Source organism: Nesoenas mayeri, assembly GCF_963082525.1.
Source record: "Nesoenas mayeri genome assembly, chromosome: 3".
Classification (NCBI taxonomy): Eukaryota; Metazoa; Chordata; class Aves; order Columbiformes; family Columbidae; genus Nesoenas; species Nesoenas mayeri.
The window spans coordinates 120674788-120692845 of record NC_137544.1 but is presented as its reverse complement, the minus strand read 5'-3'; the positions used below and the strand labels follow the sequence as shown (position 1 = coordinate 120692845).

General features: G+C 39.7%; 1 protein-coding gene across 3 annotated transcripts in view; it reads right to left on the bottom strand.

Moving 5' to 3' along the window:
* PSME4 (proteasome activator subunit 4) overlaps positions 1-18058 on the bottom strand; it is a 46373-nt gene that overhangs the window by 17266 nt on the left and 11049 nt on the right. For 2 of the 3 annotated variants that reach the window (XM_080341662.1, XM_080341663.1), the window contains exons 5-26: positions 17325-17474; positions 16321-16384; positions 13526-13600; positions 12886-13008; positions 12330-12422; positions 11186-11451; positions 9414-9600; positions 8623-8712; positions 7240-7304; positions 6993-7143; positions 6228-6326; positions 5781-5850; positions 5289-5356; positions 4528-4743; positions 3193-3350; positions 2050-2145; positions 1873-1928; positions 1584-1640; positions 1334-1389; positions 1152-1250; positions 686-748; positions 441-536 (exon numbers count right to left, since the gene is read on the bottom strand). In XM_080341662.1, the coding sequence (XP_080197788.1) occupies positions 441-536; positions 686-748; positions 1152-1250; positions 1334-1389; positions 1584-1640; positions 1873-1928; positions 2050-2145; positions 3193-3350; positions 4528-4743; positions 5289-5356; positions 5781-5850; positions 6228-6326; positions 6993-7143; positions 7240-7304; positions 8623-8712; positions 9414-9600; positions 11186-11451; positions 12330-12422; positions 12886-13008; positions 13526-13600; positions 16321-16384; positions 17325-17474 (2398 nt within the window). The remainder of the gene's footprint in view (positions 1-440; positions 537-685; positions 749-1151; positions 1251-1333; positions 1390-1583; positions 1641-1872; positions 1929-2049; positions 2146-3192; positions 3351-4527; positions 4744-5288; positions 5357-5780; positions 5851-6227; positions 6327-6992; positions 7144-7239; positions 7305-8622; positions 8713-9413; positions 9601-11185; positions 11452-12329; positions 12423-12885; positions 13009-13525; positions 13601-16320; positions 16385-17324; positions 17475-18058) is intronic. The other variant, XM_080341664.1, reaches the window with a different exon arrangement.

The following is an 18058-nucleotide window of genomic DNA, read 5'->3' as shown; positions in this document are numbered from 1 at the left end:
AGCTAGACTAGCAGAATGCTCTTTAAAGCCCAATCCAGCTACTGCTAAGCTCTTTCTGTAGATTTTTAAAACCTAGGACACCCTCACAGCTACTTCCTGAAAGGAGATTTAGCATTCCAAATAGTGTCGACCTGCTATATGTTTATTGACATTTTTAATTGAATTATTATTTAGAAGCCTCGAATTAAATCTCTCAAAAAATCGAAGATTTGTAACCTAAGCTGGCAACCTCTCCACTCAGTTCTAAGTTCCCTATTCAACAAAGAAGGGACTAAGTTTAAATTGCAAAAACTACGCCAAAATAGGCAACTACTGCAAATGATTAAGGATTTCATGTTGCCATCGAAATGAATTGAAAAGTGAAGATCCTGAAAACAAAACTTGAAGGCATGAACAAAACAAAATCCATATATTCCGGTTCACAAGGGGTTGTTCCTTACCTGGCCATATGAACTTGTGGACAAACACAAAAGATCTCTGATCATCTCTTGGTGGGAGGTTTTATATTCACAGCCTTCCATCGTTAGTGTTCTCAGCTAAATTGCAGAGAAAACACAAAGGACAGATTGCATTTACATTTCACAAATGTGAAACACAAGCGTGGGATTATTGCATCTTTTGCTATACGGCAACATAGCAAATGTTACATTTCCAGTGAAATGGTCGGTGAGGATTTAAGTATTACCTCATGCTGCAACATCACTCTGTCAATCAGCAAAGCCCGGATATGCTGTTTCTTCCCTCGAAGCTGTAATCAAACACATCACTGGGTTTAGATTTCAACATTCACATTAGCAATTTGTTCTGACTGAATTCCCCATGCCCTTTTTTTCTTCTAGAAACAGGCAAATTTAGTGTCGAAATTCTTCTTGGCAGACAACCTCCATGTTTTGCCCCGGTGAAGTTTTCTGTTTGCTATTCCTCTGCAAGCCCAAAGGAAGCTCTGGGCCCAAAGACGTCCCAGAGCACTATGCCAAGAAATGCTCAGCTATCTAGTCATAAAATTTCCAAGTAAAGGTACAAAACAACATTCTTATCAAGAAATTAGATATCAAATGTATGAAAACTGATGAGGACGTTAACAAAACCATGACAAAAGTCTTCCTGAACACTAGGAACTATTACGTTTTACAAAGAAAAAGCTCACTGACCCTGTTCTCCATCGACTTTTTCACCAGATTGAAGCTTTTCCACCGTGAATCAAACTCATGTTTGTGAGACCCTTGGAACTGTAAAACATCACTAATAATCTGTAGAAGAAAAGTGATGACAAAGAGTGAGTATTTTGCAAAATGAGTAATCTTGTGTTAAGTATTACAAATTATAAATATACCTTTATTATTAGAAATAAGGACTTGGTATCATCTTCTGAATTATCAAGTATATAGCCTGCAATTGGAGGAACAATAATTTATTATGAGACAGGAAAAGAGCTTTAAAAATTAACAATAGTTTTAGTTCTACAAAGCTTAAATTCAAGGATTTAGGCAAAGTAAATGAAACAAGTTTCTGATGGATGAAGTTACACTTGAAAGCACAACAAAACACAGCGCTTTAGATAGAGGAGGAGTGGCTGAACTTACGCAGCAATTTCCTTGTAACTCTTGCAATTGTTTCTCGATAATTCTCTCTTGATAGATCTAAAAAAAAAAGGAAACATTTTTATCTTTATTATACAGTAGTATAAAAAGCAATTTCTAGATAAGCAGGTCAGTGGAAAGCTGGAGCAGATTTTTCACAAGTGGCAGTATGGCCTATTGTAAAAACAACCATCCTGTGATATTTAAGGGCAGTTCTCTCACAGGGCCTTCTTTTTATCCACTCGCAAGATTTTTATAGGTTCACACACATCATTTTTTGCCTTATACTTACCATATTCAACACCAGTGTACAGTTTTGTCTCTTCCAAAGACACCAGACTTGGAACCCTATACGAAAACAAACCAAGGATTACTACACGTTACGGAAATCATTGACTATGTGACTTTCACTGACGTTTAATTCATTTTAACAAGTTAAATTACATGCCAGACATTAGGGTTTACTTACAGGTGAGCCACCCTTTCTCCTTGCAGAGGAGGCAGAATGTTCCCCGATCCAATCAAGCAGTTATGCACGATAGCAAGACACTGCTGCACATCATCTCTTAAACAAAAAAGAAAACCTGATTACTTATCTGCTAAAGGCTTGAAGACACACAAATGATAAAGCATGTTTTTTGCTGAGGTTTTAGAGGTTTTTTAGAGGTTTTAGCACATCCTTCTCTTTTTTTAGTCTAAGTATGCGTTCCGATTGCAGTTTGGTGGTGTTGGTTTGTCAAGTGTATATTCTCTTTTTCAGATTAAAATAAAAAGATAGGAATTGATCAGACAGAAAAATCATTTGAGTCTGACACACCACGGCCTGTTTTCTGTAGGGCAGGATCTTACAGCACGAGGTACAACGGCACATGAGTATATATAGCGTCAAGGACGTGAAGTTTTAACATAAGAAACACAGAATGTTCAAGATGTCATGCCTGTGAACAGCTTTAGCCATCTGATACTGTAAAATGCTTCAGCACATACTAAACTTGCGGTTATCTTGTGCTTGGGGAACTATCATATGAAGCCAGTTTCACAGCAGCAGAGTTTCACAAGGCTGGGCGAGGGTATTCTTGCCCCATTCCCATTTGTTATGAAAACACCTCTTCATTTGCAACGCTGCCACTCGCTGCAGGGCCACACTATGTCCTGAATTGCTGAAGGAAGCAGAGAGGCACATTTCCAAGCCAAAACGGTTCTGTGTTCCACGTCACAGCTCAGGAACACAAATGGCTGTGCCCAAGTAACAAGAGTCTAGAGAAAGAGCTTTGTTTATTGCTGACTACAGTTACATGGAAACGTAACTTGTGGTATGGATTAAAAAAACCTTTCAGAACAGAAAAAGTCTTTATACCAATATGGTGCCTTGAGATTATTTTTAACAAGTTATTATTTTCAAAATAATATGTTATCCATTTTATGAACTGCACTTCCAAGCTCCATGTACTCTTAAGAGTTAAAAATCTTGGAGAGACATTTGGAATAATCTTGAAGACGGTGTAACATTACAGTATTTTACTCCTTCATTTTTGTAGCGCCAGTGTGATTGGCAATAACTACTTAACCCTGCCACAAATGCACCTTCTCCATGTTCTGTATGAGCACGAACCTGGACATGTCTAGTTGGCCGGCTGCATAGTGCTCCAGCCTGCTGAGCTCGGGCTGAAGAAAAGTATCCAGCAAATAAAAAGCGAAGTTTATTTCCTCAGACGAAGGAACGTGCCACTGGATGTCCAAGTTCCACAGGTCACCTGGCTTACCCCAGTCCTAGAGCAAATAAAGACATCCCGTGTTAATCAAAATAGGAACCAAATTTTCTATTTTAAAAACATAGCATTTAATATTACTAAAAAAACCCAAACACATGAACTAGCTACTGCTTTCCATTTCCTTTGTCCAATTTTACATGGTAATTGGATACAAAGCTTCACCATCTGTTCATTGTAATTTTTTTTGTCAATTTCAGAGGACAAATTAAAAAAATAAATCTATTTTTGTGTTGGGGCATTTAATTAAGATTTGTTTGTTAAATGAGTATCTGGTCCAACTTGATCTTCCCAAAAGTTCATAAAACAAGAATTAGATTGTCTGTGGTTGTGAAGTTAGGTAAAAGAACACTTTGCAGCAAAATGCAGCTTTAAATACAAATAGGGCACTTGGAAACTGCTGCACTGTTCACCTGTAATGCTGGTGAACTGACCTCCAAGTCTTAACAGCAGCCTAAGTGTATCACTTTTGATGGTTCAGTAGTTTGTAATATTGCCACTTCTGCTTTCATTTTATCAGAAGCTGAGTGTAGAATCACTGTTCGTCTGTTATGCTGCTACCTGGAAACCACCATATCCCCTTTCTGGCAGTTGTTGTGCACTGATGAACCCGTTTTTCCAGGCACACGCCACCGCTTGTGCCAGATGACAACCACATCGACAGGAAGAGGAACACGGAGAGGCTGCAGCTCTCAGCCACAAAAGCAGATGAAAGACCAAGTTTGTCCCAGTGCAACAACGCTTCTTATGACTGGATATTTAAGTTAAAGCAAACAGCAAAATTCTCCTGCTAAACTTAATTCTTTATACCGGTGTACTTCATGTCTTAATTAAACGCATAATATATTACAAGATTAAGAATCACGAGCAGGCACTCTTGCTTATTGTAGTCATGCAATCATTGTAAAACCCCCATCATAAAACCCCAACATGTCATGCTATAAAGCTATGCAAAACGAGAGTCGGTATCCATTTTTTGCTATCACCATAATCTAAAGTAACATGTAATTTGCCATATGTTTCAAAGCCCAAAGCATCTTTCAATTACACTTTCCATTGCTGCTGCCTATGTTCAGAAATCTCCAAATAAAACCAAATCATATAGTGTATGATTGTTTTTTTTTAAAAAAAAAAAAGCAAGTCAAATCCTCTAATCCTAAATAAATGAAAATCCTTGCCTTGATAGGAAAGTATTCAGAAAGAGGCTTGTCAAAGCCACCTGGCACACTGCAGTACTCTGTGGGGTAGATAAGTGTAGCAGAACGAAGAAGGTGGTGCAGTAGGTTACAAGACAGAATGTAACCCTGCTTACAGGTTAGGTGGAGGGTTCGCTGCAGTATCTTCCCAAGCTGCTCCCTGTACGGTAGCAACTTCTTGCCATCCACTCGAGTGATCTGATAGGAAAGACAAACATTCCAAAGGTCAACGGAACTGGCTTTGCTGCGGAGGAACAGAGAGGGTGACAGCGCTCAGCCCGCCTGGACCGAGCTTCCTTCTGCACCCCGCGCTGAATCCACCTTCCACACTGACCCTGCACCCCAGCTACAACTGCCACCGCTGGAAAAGCTGCACTAACACCTACAAACTGCTTCTTGATCCTGCCCAAAATTTTCTGGCCACACTCATATATATTTTGAGATTCATTTAAAAATATTTACCTTTACCCAAAGCATCTCATTTTTTTTCCCTGCATGTATCCCTCAATAATTGTTTGTATTAAACACTTGAATATGTTTTCCACATACACACCATATGTTTATTTTCTTCAAACAGCAGCCGCTTATGCCCCATTTAAAACTAGATAAGAAAAATACGTTACGCAATGTCATTCCTACAACATTTACTTCGTTTTAACAGCAGAAGTTTAATTTCTTCTGCTTTCAGGGGCACCAAACGGGATCCAATGATAAACACGCACGGGGAGAGCACTTTGCAATACCTCTGACAAAAGCTGAAGGTTCCAAAGCAGCTCCTTATCTAGTTCTTCGTCATGTAAAACATCATCATCTAGAAGAACAAGCGACAAACACTGCTGTCACTCTGCTGCAGCCAACTTCGCCAAACACCCCAAGTCATCAAGCAGATGCTTGCACCCCAAAGTTTACTCCCAACCCATTGTATTACACCAGGTCCAACTGGAAGCTACTGTAGCCAGTGTAACATCTTGAAAGCTCTTTGAAAAACTGAGGAATGTCTGGAGACATTTTTCACTGCCACGTGTTTAAAGCAGCATGCTCCTGTAGTTTGATAGAGTTCTGTTGTAAAATTACATATAAATAGTGGTTGGTTTGTCTTTTTAGAAGAAATACTGGATAGAATGAATTTCCCATTATTGGGAAAGCATGCAAGTTTTAAGGATTATCTCCATGTTTAACAAAAGTCAACCCAAACCAAAGCAAAGCCAGCAACACCAGAAATCCTATAAACTTACTGACTGTGAGGTGAGTTATAACATTGCAGCAGTGCGGTACAAACAGCTTCAAGGATTCCTCGGGGCGGCACTGGAAACGGCAGTGTAAAAAGCACATTAAAAATACAAAGATGCCTTTTAGATCTCAGTGCACACTGATAAAAATCTTCTAACAACTTTATTGAAAAGGAGAGAAGAACAGATTGTATCTCAACTCCGATTCAATCCAGAGCTTGTCTGGCTTCATGATTTTTAAAAACTCATTAAAAGCTAAATTTAACATAAATGCAAGAACAACACTTGGTGAATTCACCTCTTGAAATATTGCTATATGCAACCACCCAATTTTAGAAGACATAACATTAAGAACCACTTGTATTTACACGAAAAATTATAGATCTTACATAAGAAAACGTAGTAGTATTGTCTTTTTTAAACTAAAGATGAAGTTAGAGCATTTTCTCTCACTTTTACTGCAGCTCGGCACATGTCAGCAACCATTCGCCCAGCAACTCTCGTCTCAAATATATTTGAAACAGCAAAGTTAAAGACCTTCTCCAAGGCAACCTAAAATGAGCACAAAAAGATGGAGGTTACTTTTTTTCTTTAAAAAAACTAGGTATCATCAAATGGTTGATGTTACACAGAAGGCAGCATCTCTACATAATATTGTTTTAGAAGAGAAGACTGCAACCCAGATTCACATTTCAAAAATCAGAATAGAGAGACATAGAAAGCAGCTCTGCGGAATTCCTAAAGCTGAGTAAAATGTAACTACCATCACAATTAAAGCTGACAATACTACAGAATAGAGAGATTAAAACTTAGGTGAATAGTAACTATTGCCTTGAGCAGCAGAATAAAGGCTGCTACACAAGTAGCAATGACAAAAGCTTTGGCAAAATAGTTTCAGTTTGCACATTTTCACTTTTTCTTCTTATTTATTGCAACACTTGGTTATAGTAACAGACTGTAACAGCAAATAAAGTGATAAAATAAGCTGTTAGAATGACTTCTCCTAATGTTTATCATCAGTTGGCAAGAGAGCACCGAGACCTTAAGAGCTCTGTACTGATGTATATAAAAATCATAAACCAAATTGACCCAAAGTCCTAAACTTCCCTCCCATCAGCCCCTTCCTTGGTCAAACATTCATAACAGGACACCGAAGGAAGGAGGAATCTGAATGCACCAGTCATTCGCAACAGAAGATTAAGCCCATGTTCCACATACCTTAAAGATATCCTTAGAACACTGAGTAAGGATTGTGCTAAAAGTAGAAGAGAGCCCTAATTCCACCAGACTCTCCAGATGAGTCATTTTCTCAGTTTCGGTCTCCTCTCTGGTTTGTTCCAGCGTGCTGCTCTCTATAAGCCCAAAACACCTGCACAAACACAATCAGTGTGATGTCAGTAAGCAGAACTTGAAAGTATTTTTAAGTTCTTCATGCTGAGCTTTCACTTAGGCTTGGCTTACTTACCTATCCATAAACTGCAGCACAAAATCCTCAAACTCAGCCGTTGCAGAGCACAATTCTCTTTCCACCTACAGTTTTCCAATGCAAAAGAAGCACAACAGGTTGGCTTTTCTTAAGCAAACTCTATATTACTTCCTATATTAACTACATCAAAACCACTTCCAATTTTTGAATTACATAGACTACAGTGCATTTCCCATCCAAGTTTGAATAATCTCGAGTACGCCACATGCCTCAACTCTGATGTTTTCTTGGCTCTGCTAACAGGTTTATATTAAACTCCTCTGTCAATTATTGAGTGTCGCAGCTTTGGGGCAATAAAATTAACCTTCTTCAGTAGCTGAGTCTTCAGAATTCGTGTGGTCTGTAGCCACCAGCTGCTCCCTGAGCTACACAAAGGGTCTTCTAGCACTGCTTAAGATATTTTCCGGTTAGGATAACCAGAAATTAACATAAATTAACATAAATGCAAGAACAATACTTGGTGAACTAACCTCTTGAAATATTGCTATATGCAACCACCCAATTTTAGAAGACATAACATTAAGAACCAAAAATTATAGATCTTACATAAGAAAACGTAGTAGTATTGTCTTTTTTAAACTAAAGATGAAGTTAGAGCATTATTTTCTGGATAACCAGAAAATATAACACTTTAAAGAGGAGCAAGTGCATTAAATTATTTCCCATAGGAGGAAACCAGCCCTGAAAAGATTAAAGACTGGATTTGTTTTTTGAAAAATAAATACAAATAATTTTGTGGATTTGTTTTGTTTTGATTTGATTTGGTTTTTAACACACTAAGTTTCGACAGGAGACCAAACTCCTTCCAGTGCCCCAGCCAATCAATGAGTTACCTTTTACCTCCCTCTAAGCCGGACTAGTTTGAAACTAGAAATGAGTCATACACATCTTACAACAACACTGTACTCATCTGCCTTTTTTTTCTTCCTTTATTGTTACCTTAATGTTTGATGGTGACAAGAAGTTTCGAAAATGTAATGCTAACCAAGCTCCTATTTTATTAGGCTCAGAAAAATGTACACAGCAAGGGACCTCTGGAGACCAACGTCCTACTCCAAGTAGGGCAAGCTCAGAGTCAAACCCGAGTTTAAGTTTCCACTTAAAAATATCAGATCGTTTCAATTTAACATTATCTCTACAACAACTTATCAGTAAGAAGCAATGCTAAGAATACCTGGTCAATTTGCACGCTGATGTCAGCTCCACCACACTATCCAGAAACAAACATAATCCACATCTTTGGGTTTATTTTTGTTTAACATAATTTTATGTATAAATGAGTATAGCAAACCTGTTACAGTTCTGAAGCGATTATTACAGTGCTAGAAATGAAATAGCAAAGTGAGGGCACAGCGCTCTTACCTCTGAAAGATCATCTCTTTCTTGCAAAACAGATGAACAATCTACTAAAGGCACCAAAGTAGAAAATGTTGCAATGAACTGGAATGTAATCTGTTGAGAGTTGCAAACAGCTCCTTAATAAGTGTTACTGTATTCTACACATTAAAAAGCTTTTGCAATTAATGTATGGGAGCTAAAGCAAATTACAGAAAAGTAAAAATCCAGAGCCTAATTCTTCCACCACAAAACTTCAATAGTTGTTACTGATTTCACATAAAAAACTTACCAGCCAACAGTGTGCAAAACCACCTCAATTTTATGAGCAAAGCAACACTTATCTTGTGCTGAACTTTAAAGTTACATAACCCCTATGTTCCTTACACTGTTTGAATTGTCAATTAATAGGAATTCCTGAAGATGTGGGCTTTTGGGATCCAATTTAATGAAAACCTTGTGATAAAGGTCTTCCTACTGACTGTAAAAGACTAGGAATACTTGCTAGGAGCTTTGGAACGCCTGTTTTATCTTGTTTTTTAGAGCTGCCCAAAAATTGAGCGTAATGCTAATCACAACCTGGTGTTAATGATTCACTTGGCATAGTCCGACAAACCAAAAACATAGTCGTAAGTTAGCAGCTTGTAGTATTAACTTTTTACAAATAACATTGTGCAGGAACAAAAGCAGGCTGAGAAATTCTGGAAGCATGAGTTACTTGCTTTCGTACAAATATAAGTAAAAGCTTTCAGAGCGAACTAGCTGGCTAACTATATTAAAAAAAATTAACAATATTAAGAAAAGGTGTATCCACTCACCATACACTTGCTGAAGTCGTTGGGATCCACCCCCGGCAGGGCTCTCATGAGCAGAGGTAGCATGTGTGTTGGGCCTTCGGGAAACCACTTCCCCCCCGACACCAGACTCCGCGCCACCCCGATGACACAGCTCAGGGTGGCGGTGAGCTGGTGAGGCTCCGTCAGCGTCTCCAGTGCAGGGTACGTTCTGTGAAGTTCAAGAGCACTCACATTAGGAGCAATAACGCTTCTAAAATCTCCAAAGAAAATAAAAATGGATCGAACATGTTATCTTCTACAGAAAAGGCACAAAGTTTCTGCAAGAAGATGTCAATGGTTCCAAAATCTTTTTTCTAATCTTTTTCCAATGGACTTAATGTTTCTCTGTTAGAAAATGTTCCTTTAATTTGTTCAGTCTTGTTCAACAAATTCAGGATTAAATAAATGTTCAAACAAATTCAGGATTAAATAAATGTTCAAACAAATTCAGGATTAAATAATTTGCTAGCAGTTGCAGCACAGGAATTACTAACTGCATAGGCTCCTAGACTGAAAGCTATGATGATTTTAATGTTTCAACTTTCATGCAAGCTGTGTACTTAAAAGCATAAGGTTCTTTTAGTAAGCACGAAAATTTTCCTTGACTGCCTCTAAATAGATAAGGGATATATTAACGTTACATATGTCCATATCTTTTTTATAAGCACCTGTTAAGTTATTTTGATTTTTTAAACCTTTTTTTACACTCAGTATTTCTTAGCAACACTTCCTGCTGCTATCTGCAACCTTCAGTTCAAACAGGAGTCAGCGCTACCCCTGCCCCGCGTCATTTGAAGCACAAAGGACCGACATCCACTCAACGGAATGAATTTGGAAGCGCAGCCAAGGCAAACATGCCAGTGATGGTTTGAAGGGCTGAGCAGACACGCAGTGTGCTCCCAGAACAGCACAGCAGTCGGACCCAGCTCGGCGGCCACGGCCGGCCTGCCTGCAACTGCTCTGCTGGCAATGGGCTCGTACCGCAGCACACTGAGCACGTTTTTACAGACCGTTGAGTCAGGAAGGCGTGGAACTCGGGAAGGGCTTCTCAACACAAACTTATTTCTCCACTGATTTTCGAATATGAGTTGTTAAAGTACCAAAGAGCGCACAGGAGGAGGAACGCAGACAGGGACTAGGATGGAAGTTTGTCATCAGGGCAGACAGTTACATTTGTCTTTTGGAATTTCAGGCACCAAGGCATTAGCAATAGTACAAACTCAGTATTTTACAGTGGCACACACTTTAGTGATTTGCTTATAAAGTCAGAAGCCACGACAGTAATTTTAAACAATCTGTAACTGTACCATACTCTGACACAAACCAGAAATATAAAACTTATGCTTAATACAACACAAAGACGCAATACCATCATTTATATTTGGGCCAATCGAAAGCTAGTGAGAAGGCTTATGAATAAAGGGTACAAAGTTGCTTTAAAACTGATCGACCCACTACCTGATACAAAACCTAGGAATACCCTACACTGCACAAGCTGTGAACAGCTTCCAGAACTATCCCATTTGCCAGGGGTTTAAAAAAACAAAGCAAAACAAATAAATGACAATAAAACCCGAAGTTGTCCCTCAGCCCCTGTCCTGACGGAGGTGACTGCTCGGTGCTGTGTACAGCAGCTGCCCTCACTGCAAGCATTCATTTGCAGCAACACAATTCCTTATCATGCAGATGACTGCTTTGCATATTTACTTGTTGGGAAGGGAACAGGGAAGCTGTCGCGTTTCTGTAGAACTTACTTCTCAAGTACAGGCGGAATTACTAATTCAGGACGCATCAGTGCAAGGTTCTGCAGGGCTTGGGCAGCCTCCAGGCTTCCAGTTTTACTAAACATAGCCAGAAGAACAGGTTGAATAATGCATTTGACAAAGTCTGTAACATCCTGATCAGTCAGTTTATGACTCGCAGGCACAGGAGTTAACCAAGTTGTTTTCTTGTAGCGCTCACGATGCAGCCTCCTGACAACGCCACTGGGTAACCTTTGAAGTAGTTTCATCAGTTTGTTCTGTTCAATATACAAGTAATGCTATTTAGTTACTTGGCAGTAGCAGAATCTGAGCTGCTAAGCGTACAACAGACAGTTAATAAGCCAGTGTCTTGAAATTACACAACAGCAATAAAAGAAAACTTAGAAGAGCTCTAAAATACAATGTTTACAATTTGTCATTAACCTTCAGTTCCCAAAATATTAACTATGATGTTGCCGGCATTATGCCTCATGATTTAAAAAATAATGAAAAACATATACAGAGGATATAGTCAAGAATTATTTACCAGTAACTGGGACATCTTTGAGAGCACTCTCTGTATACTGATGTGTAAAGAAATACCCTATTCTAGACCAAGTCAGCTCCTTTGACCAGTCTTGCTATTTTAATCTGTACTTTCTAGCAGCTATCAGAGGGAGAGCCGCACATTGTCTGGCAGAGGACTTCACAAGCTACACCATCAAAAAGCTATGCTTCAAACTACATGTGCCTTAAAATACTTTTTGCTTTGGTTAATCAAAACTAGACTATCCTAACTTGGAGACAGTAGGTCAGTAACATGAAAGCTACGTCACACAAGTAATACTGATGCTGCGTATCACTCTCCTTTAAAGTGCTGACCTTTTTTTCCTAGCTATATGTATGAAATAGATCTCTAGTTTTGGACTGCAAACTGCGTTTGGATTAGATGTTTGACGAATGCTCCCATAGCTGCGTTCCTGACATCAGAATATGATTTGCATGACAGTACAATAATGTATTTTGCAAATTAAAGCCTCAAACTATTTCACAACCAACAGACAGTCTGGCTGTTGGAGCACATTCTGCATCTATCAACACACTTGATTTCATAGGTTTGACCATTAAATTACAGTCAAACATGCAAACAACTCACCAGCCAGCGCCCATTGTTTGAAGGATGGTAGAAAGAGGCGATGCTATTGAACAGCCCAGTTAAGTGCTTCTGCACTAGTTTACTTGGTCCACCCTGTAAAATAGAAACCACAGAATTTTATTACACAGACTAAATTACAACGAAGAGGTAACGCGGTAGTACAAGTGAGTACTCTCACCACAGCAACACCTCAAAGCATCAAATCCCACCTGCAAACTCCCTCCTTTCCCCACCCTCAGCTCAGCACTAAGAAGCAAGTTCTCCCCATCTGATGGGATGAAGTTCACCCTAAAAGAGCGAGTCAGTTTTTGAGCAGACCCCACGCAAGGATCCACAGCGGCACTTGTGGCTGTTCCGTTCCAGAAGGCCACGGACAGCAGCTGTGAAATCAGCCTTGCACCCACATCCCAAACTGACAAGGAAACAACATCCTTCAAAACAAAACTTGGGCAAATGATAGCCTAAAAACATTCTTTTGCAGAACTAACATTAATTTTAAATACATTCTTGCTTAAAGCTTTGAATTAGTTTTGTCTCTCTTAATGAGGTTACTCACCATCATGGCTGTGATCCACATTACCGCATGTCCTACATCGTAAGCATTTGTTAAGAATCTTGGAACAACCACTTGATTGCTTCCTACCGGAAGATTTAAACTCCTCAAAATTCTGGTAAAAATCTGAAAAGAAAAAAAAAGGCATAAATTATTTTATTAATTATGCCATAAAACTGGCATAAAATTAATTTTCTAATTGAAAGGTGTTTGGTGGTTTTCTTTTGTTTGTTTGTTTTTAAAAACAATATAGCTGCTGTGAACACCTTTAAAACATCCATAAGCTGAAAGATCCAAAGGTTATATATGCTCTTCACCAAAAGAATATCATTAAGGGCCATTTCCACAAGAACACAGGATGAGTTGCACAACCAGACTGTACTCGTATAGTGAGACACGTTGTTGCTTTGGTTTGGTTTGGAGTCAGGCGATAACAGTAACAACCTCCAATGCTGTCTGGTACCAAAGCATGGCTCCAATTCTCAAAGCTAAACTTAGCTCTTCAAATGAATGCACCTCATTTGAAAAACTGGGCCGCTGCAGCAGAACACCCTTCCAAGGAACACGAATTATTCTTAGCACGGTAACACAGAAGGCTTATCTCAAAGTAAACAAACTCATTTCATGAAACGAGAAACGTTACCTTTGGTACATATGGATCCCAATCTATGTACCCGATGTTGTCAGTGGCCAAGCGTGCAAAAAGATTTACTAGATGCTGAAAACAACCATAAAAGGAAATGTTCGTTAGAATATTATCTACAATAAAGATGCACAAACCCCTCAATCTACTTCACAGATGCAAGATAAAAGCTACCTGTGGCACTAAGGCATTTATAAAGGGAGATTTCACTTTATCAGAAGCCACCAATGCCATATTTCATGATGCATCTGAACTCCTACCTTCAGGAGTCCAACTCGTTACCCACCTGAGCACTTACAAAGCAGGTAATTGTGATCCGAGTTCTGGGAGAGGCAGCCTGCCAGAATATACACTCCTATCCCTTCCATTTCTTTTAAATGTGAAGACGTACTAATAGGACTTTTAGAAGGCACACTCACGCTCTCCCTTGCCCTGTGTTCGGTGAATTAACGCTAGCAGAATGCATCCAGTACCATTTTAATTCTCAACCATTTATTGTTAAAACAACTCTGAAGAGCAGTAGATGAGCAACAGACAAACTTCTACGTGAGCTATGTGATGTCAAAGACTTTAACCTTTGCTAAGAAATATCTTTTCCCCTTTTTGAGCAGCTTTGAGCTTTCCCCCCCTTTTGAACAGCCTCCACAGAGCACAAGACTCTCAGTAGCATCCTGCAGAAAGGCACCTGTAGGAAGCTCCAGAGTCCTTCAAACCAGTTCATCTCATGGTGCTTCCTCACCAGCTGAGTTCTCCCATGTGAATGGATGTGGATACTGGCCTAAAATAATATCTCCATATAGCCATTGAAGAAAACTCAACCAACGCACCCCGAAGGCCTATTCAGCTTGTGCAGGATCCAGCCTACGGAAAGCGCGCTTGCCTGTGCTGAGGGCTGTCACATTTGTAAGCTTTGGTTTATACACATCTGTGGCTTGCAAAGGCCACAGGCATCAGCTGGCAGGTGGGGAGGCGGTTTGCAACTATCTGTGAAGAATTAGACACTGTCACCAGGAGACAGTCTCCTGAGTCCAAAAGGGAACGGAAAGACGTGCTCAGGAAAGAGTTATCGGGACTAAACAAAAAGGGACTTAAAGCCTCACACTCATATCCTGATCACGGGAGAGCACATAATCCACCAACATGCCTTTTATGAGCTTGTCCAAACAGGGAAATGCCTGTCAGGCCTCCAAGAGCCTTGATGCTTCTGTCAGTAGCCTGAAGCTAAGGCAGAGCCAAAAGGAAAGGTCTTAAATAATCCTGCCTGGTTCAGAGACAGCTATTCACAGATAACACACAGATTCGATCCAGACAGTCACATCTGACACAGCCTGAAGACAGGAGTTACACCTTCTTACACAATCTACCTTTTTTGTTTGATACTAGGAAAGAATCCCTGCAAAAAAGCCCTTTCCATGCACAAAGGCAATCGGTTCTGTAGCTTCCCTTTGAACAGTAAGTTAACTCCTGCCAAAGCAAGCTGAGAACAAGCTTGCAGCACACAGAGGCTCAAATTGGATTGCGTAGTCAGAACCCATATGTCTAATTATCTTCATCCAAGCTTGACAAAATGAACAAGCCTGCCCTAAAGAAGTGGACAAGACAGCAAAGTAAACATGAACTGAAAGCTTTGGGGAAAAAAGAAAGTTGTTTGGGCCTTGTGAGCAAACTGTCAGAATAGAGTGGAAGAGGGAAAAACCACAGAGATAACTTACGAAGGAGTGTTGATGATTATTTGTTAGACTGCTGGACAGAAACAAACCAAATCATGATATTAAAGTGCAGGCTGTCATCCTTCTGTCAGAAAGAGTAGACAGAACTGTGATTTTTTTTGGATAGCCATCAAAAAGATGCAAAAGTGTCTCCAGACAATCTCAAGTAAAACTTCAGCAATCGTCCCTGTTCAAATATGGACAACTGCCAACTGCTGGAGCAAAGACTGCCTGCCTTTATTTGAGATGAACCAGAAAGACCTACACACAAGCCTTTCACAAAGAAGTTGCCAGAAATGGAACGTGCTACAAAGGTAGCATTCAACCCTGTTTTGGAAATCAGCTTTCTCCAAAGACACTGAAAGTCCTCCTTGTGTATCTAGGCAGGAGATTAGCAAAGAGAGCCAGATGGTCAATGAGCTTACCTTCATACCAAGTATGGAAAAATCTGGTGATAGGCCAAGTTTCACTGCAGGAAAGCCAAGGCAGCAATAGCACCTAAGCTGCTGCTGGTGGCATCTCAAGAATGAAATTTTATTTGATTTTATTTCCCAAGTTTGTATCTAGTCATATCAGACACCAAAAAAAAGGCAGAGAGGTACAGGGCAGACTATTCTCCTTGAAAGCTATAGCGCAATGGTAGTTTTGGCCAAGGGGGGTACAGGTTCTTTACTGTATCTAAAATAAAGATGACAACCCACTGGAGTCAAGGCAAAGCATTACTACCCAAAATTAGGGATCATGAAAGATGTGTGAAGATAGAAAAGATGAGACACTACAGAACTATATAGAAATCCCAGTATCACTCTGCATCGCTGGAAGCGTCAGCAGGCATTCCCAAGGCTGGACAACAAAGCTGCCTGAGCCGGCCATTAAACAACGGTCACCAAGCACAAGTGCAGTCTCGTCTATTCAGCCAGTAATTGCTTGCTAACAATCATGAAATTACTGTCTCTGCTTTCTTGTACTAGTTAAAACAGAAGGGAAAAAAAAGCCATTGTAACACTGTTTGACTTGAATGCCTTACAATTACATTGTAGGAATATTGAAACATTTTTCTAGTGCAGGTGAAAAGTACATACTTACCCCTTCCCATTGGGGAAGATTTTGAACTGACACCCAAAGGCCTATAAATTCATCAAACCAAAGCCTGCAAGGGAACAGAATGCAAACAATTATAATGTGAGAGCAACTGGACATTTATCCCTCACTCTGCCAGGTGCTTCACCATATATTGCCATCCCAACACAGGTAAACCAGATGGAAATAACTCACACTTCGTTTCCCTCTACCTTAAAATCTAAAACTTGTCCCTATTGACCAATGGTTACAAGTGTCAGCAGCATTTATTCTGAATTCATCTGAAGCCAAGGATGCGAACCCTCCATACCAGTCCCTTACTTAAATTTACCTTTACAAGCTATATTCAGTCCATTCCTTGAAGTTTTCACTAGCCCTACAGCACAAACACTTTTAACCTAACCAGTCTAAGTAATCTCTACATGCACTAAACACCACTGGCTTATGTTTCAAAGTTCAATAGCTCTCCGTTAAAATGATCTGGATACTGTCCCACCCTGCAAATGTTTCTCCTTTAATTCTCAAACTTATTTCCTATGGAAGACTTCTGACCGTCTCATACTGTCACACCTTGACAGAGAACTGAAGACCTCTGCCTCACAATCCCAAATCTGTAATAACAGCTGTACTTTAAGCTACACGACGGACTCATCAGAAGATAGTCCAAATTAAACAGAAGGTAGGACTTAAAGCTGTGCTACGGTTAATGATTTTTACTTGGGAGGCTATTCCTTCAGAATTAAAGTGCATTTAATTCAATTTAGTTCGCTTTGTTATATACTGTCTGATTTCCCCTAGAGAAGGGAGAACTCCTAGAGAATAGGTCCTAAGACTCCCCCCAGGTCACTTCGACAAAAGAGGACGGCTGACAGAATTTCAGTCTTGAACTCCTTCCAAAAACGTTGTTAAAGTCACTATTCATTTTGCTCGCTGACTTTAAGTCGTCTTGTCAAAGAGAAGTGCTTGCATTTGCAACAGAACGCTATACCGACAATGGCAATTCCACTTACTTGAAACCCTTGTGGTGGAGCTCGGGAGGAAGGGTGGTGGGCAGGAAAAGTTCAAAGTAGGCAATAGCCTTCTGCATGGTAACGTCGAACGGACACATTAACGGCCGCCATTCATCCAGCATCTCCGCAGTGGCATCTTCCGGAAAGTATCTGAAAACAGGGACACCTTTCAACATACGCAGACTTGGCTTTAACTTTTGGGTCTTTTAAGAACATATCTAGAACTATCTACTAATTGACCATCAATCTTAGCTTTACAGTAAGGCTGTGCACCCAGGGGCAATCCCCAGCTCCACCTTCATGGAATAGAATTCAGAGCAAGGACAACACAGTGCATCATTTCAACACCACAAGCGTAACAAGATTTTTGCCTTGTTGAACCACTGTACAGTGCAAAACCATTTAATGTGAAGGCCGGTCAAATATCAAACAACTACTATTCCCATTTGATGCAACATAAAAAAAGATTACTTAAGGCACGAGGAACATTTTTGGGAACATTACAACAATACTGGTTATTTAATTTATTTAAAAAGAAACTAAATGTCCATGCAGTGCAGTATTTAAAATGCATACCAGATACAACTATTTAGACAATGTAATTATTGCAGTTGATATGGGGCCGACTGGAAGGAACGTTACCAGTGTCCCAACCTTAAGTCAGAATTTTCAAGAGACAAATATCGAATTTTTATTTTTAAAACACTCTGCTTCAGTGACTTCTGTCTTCATAA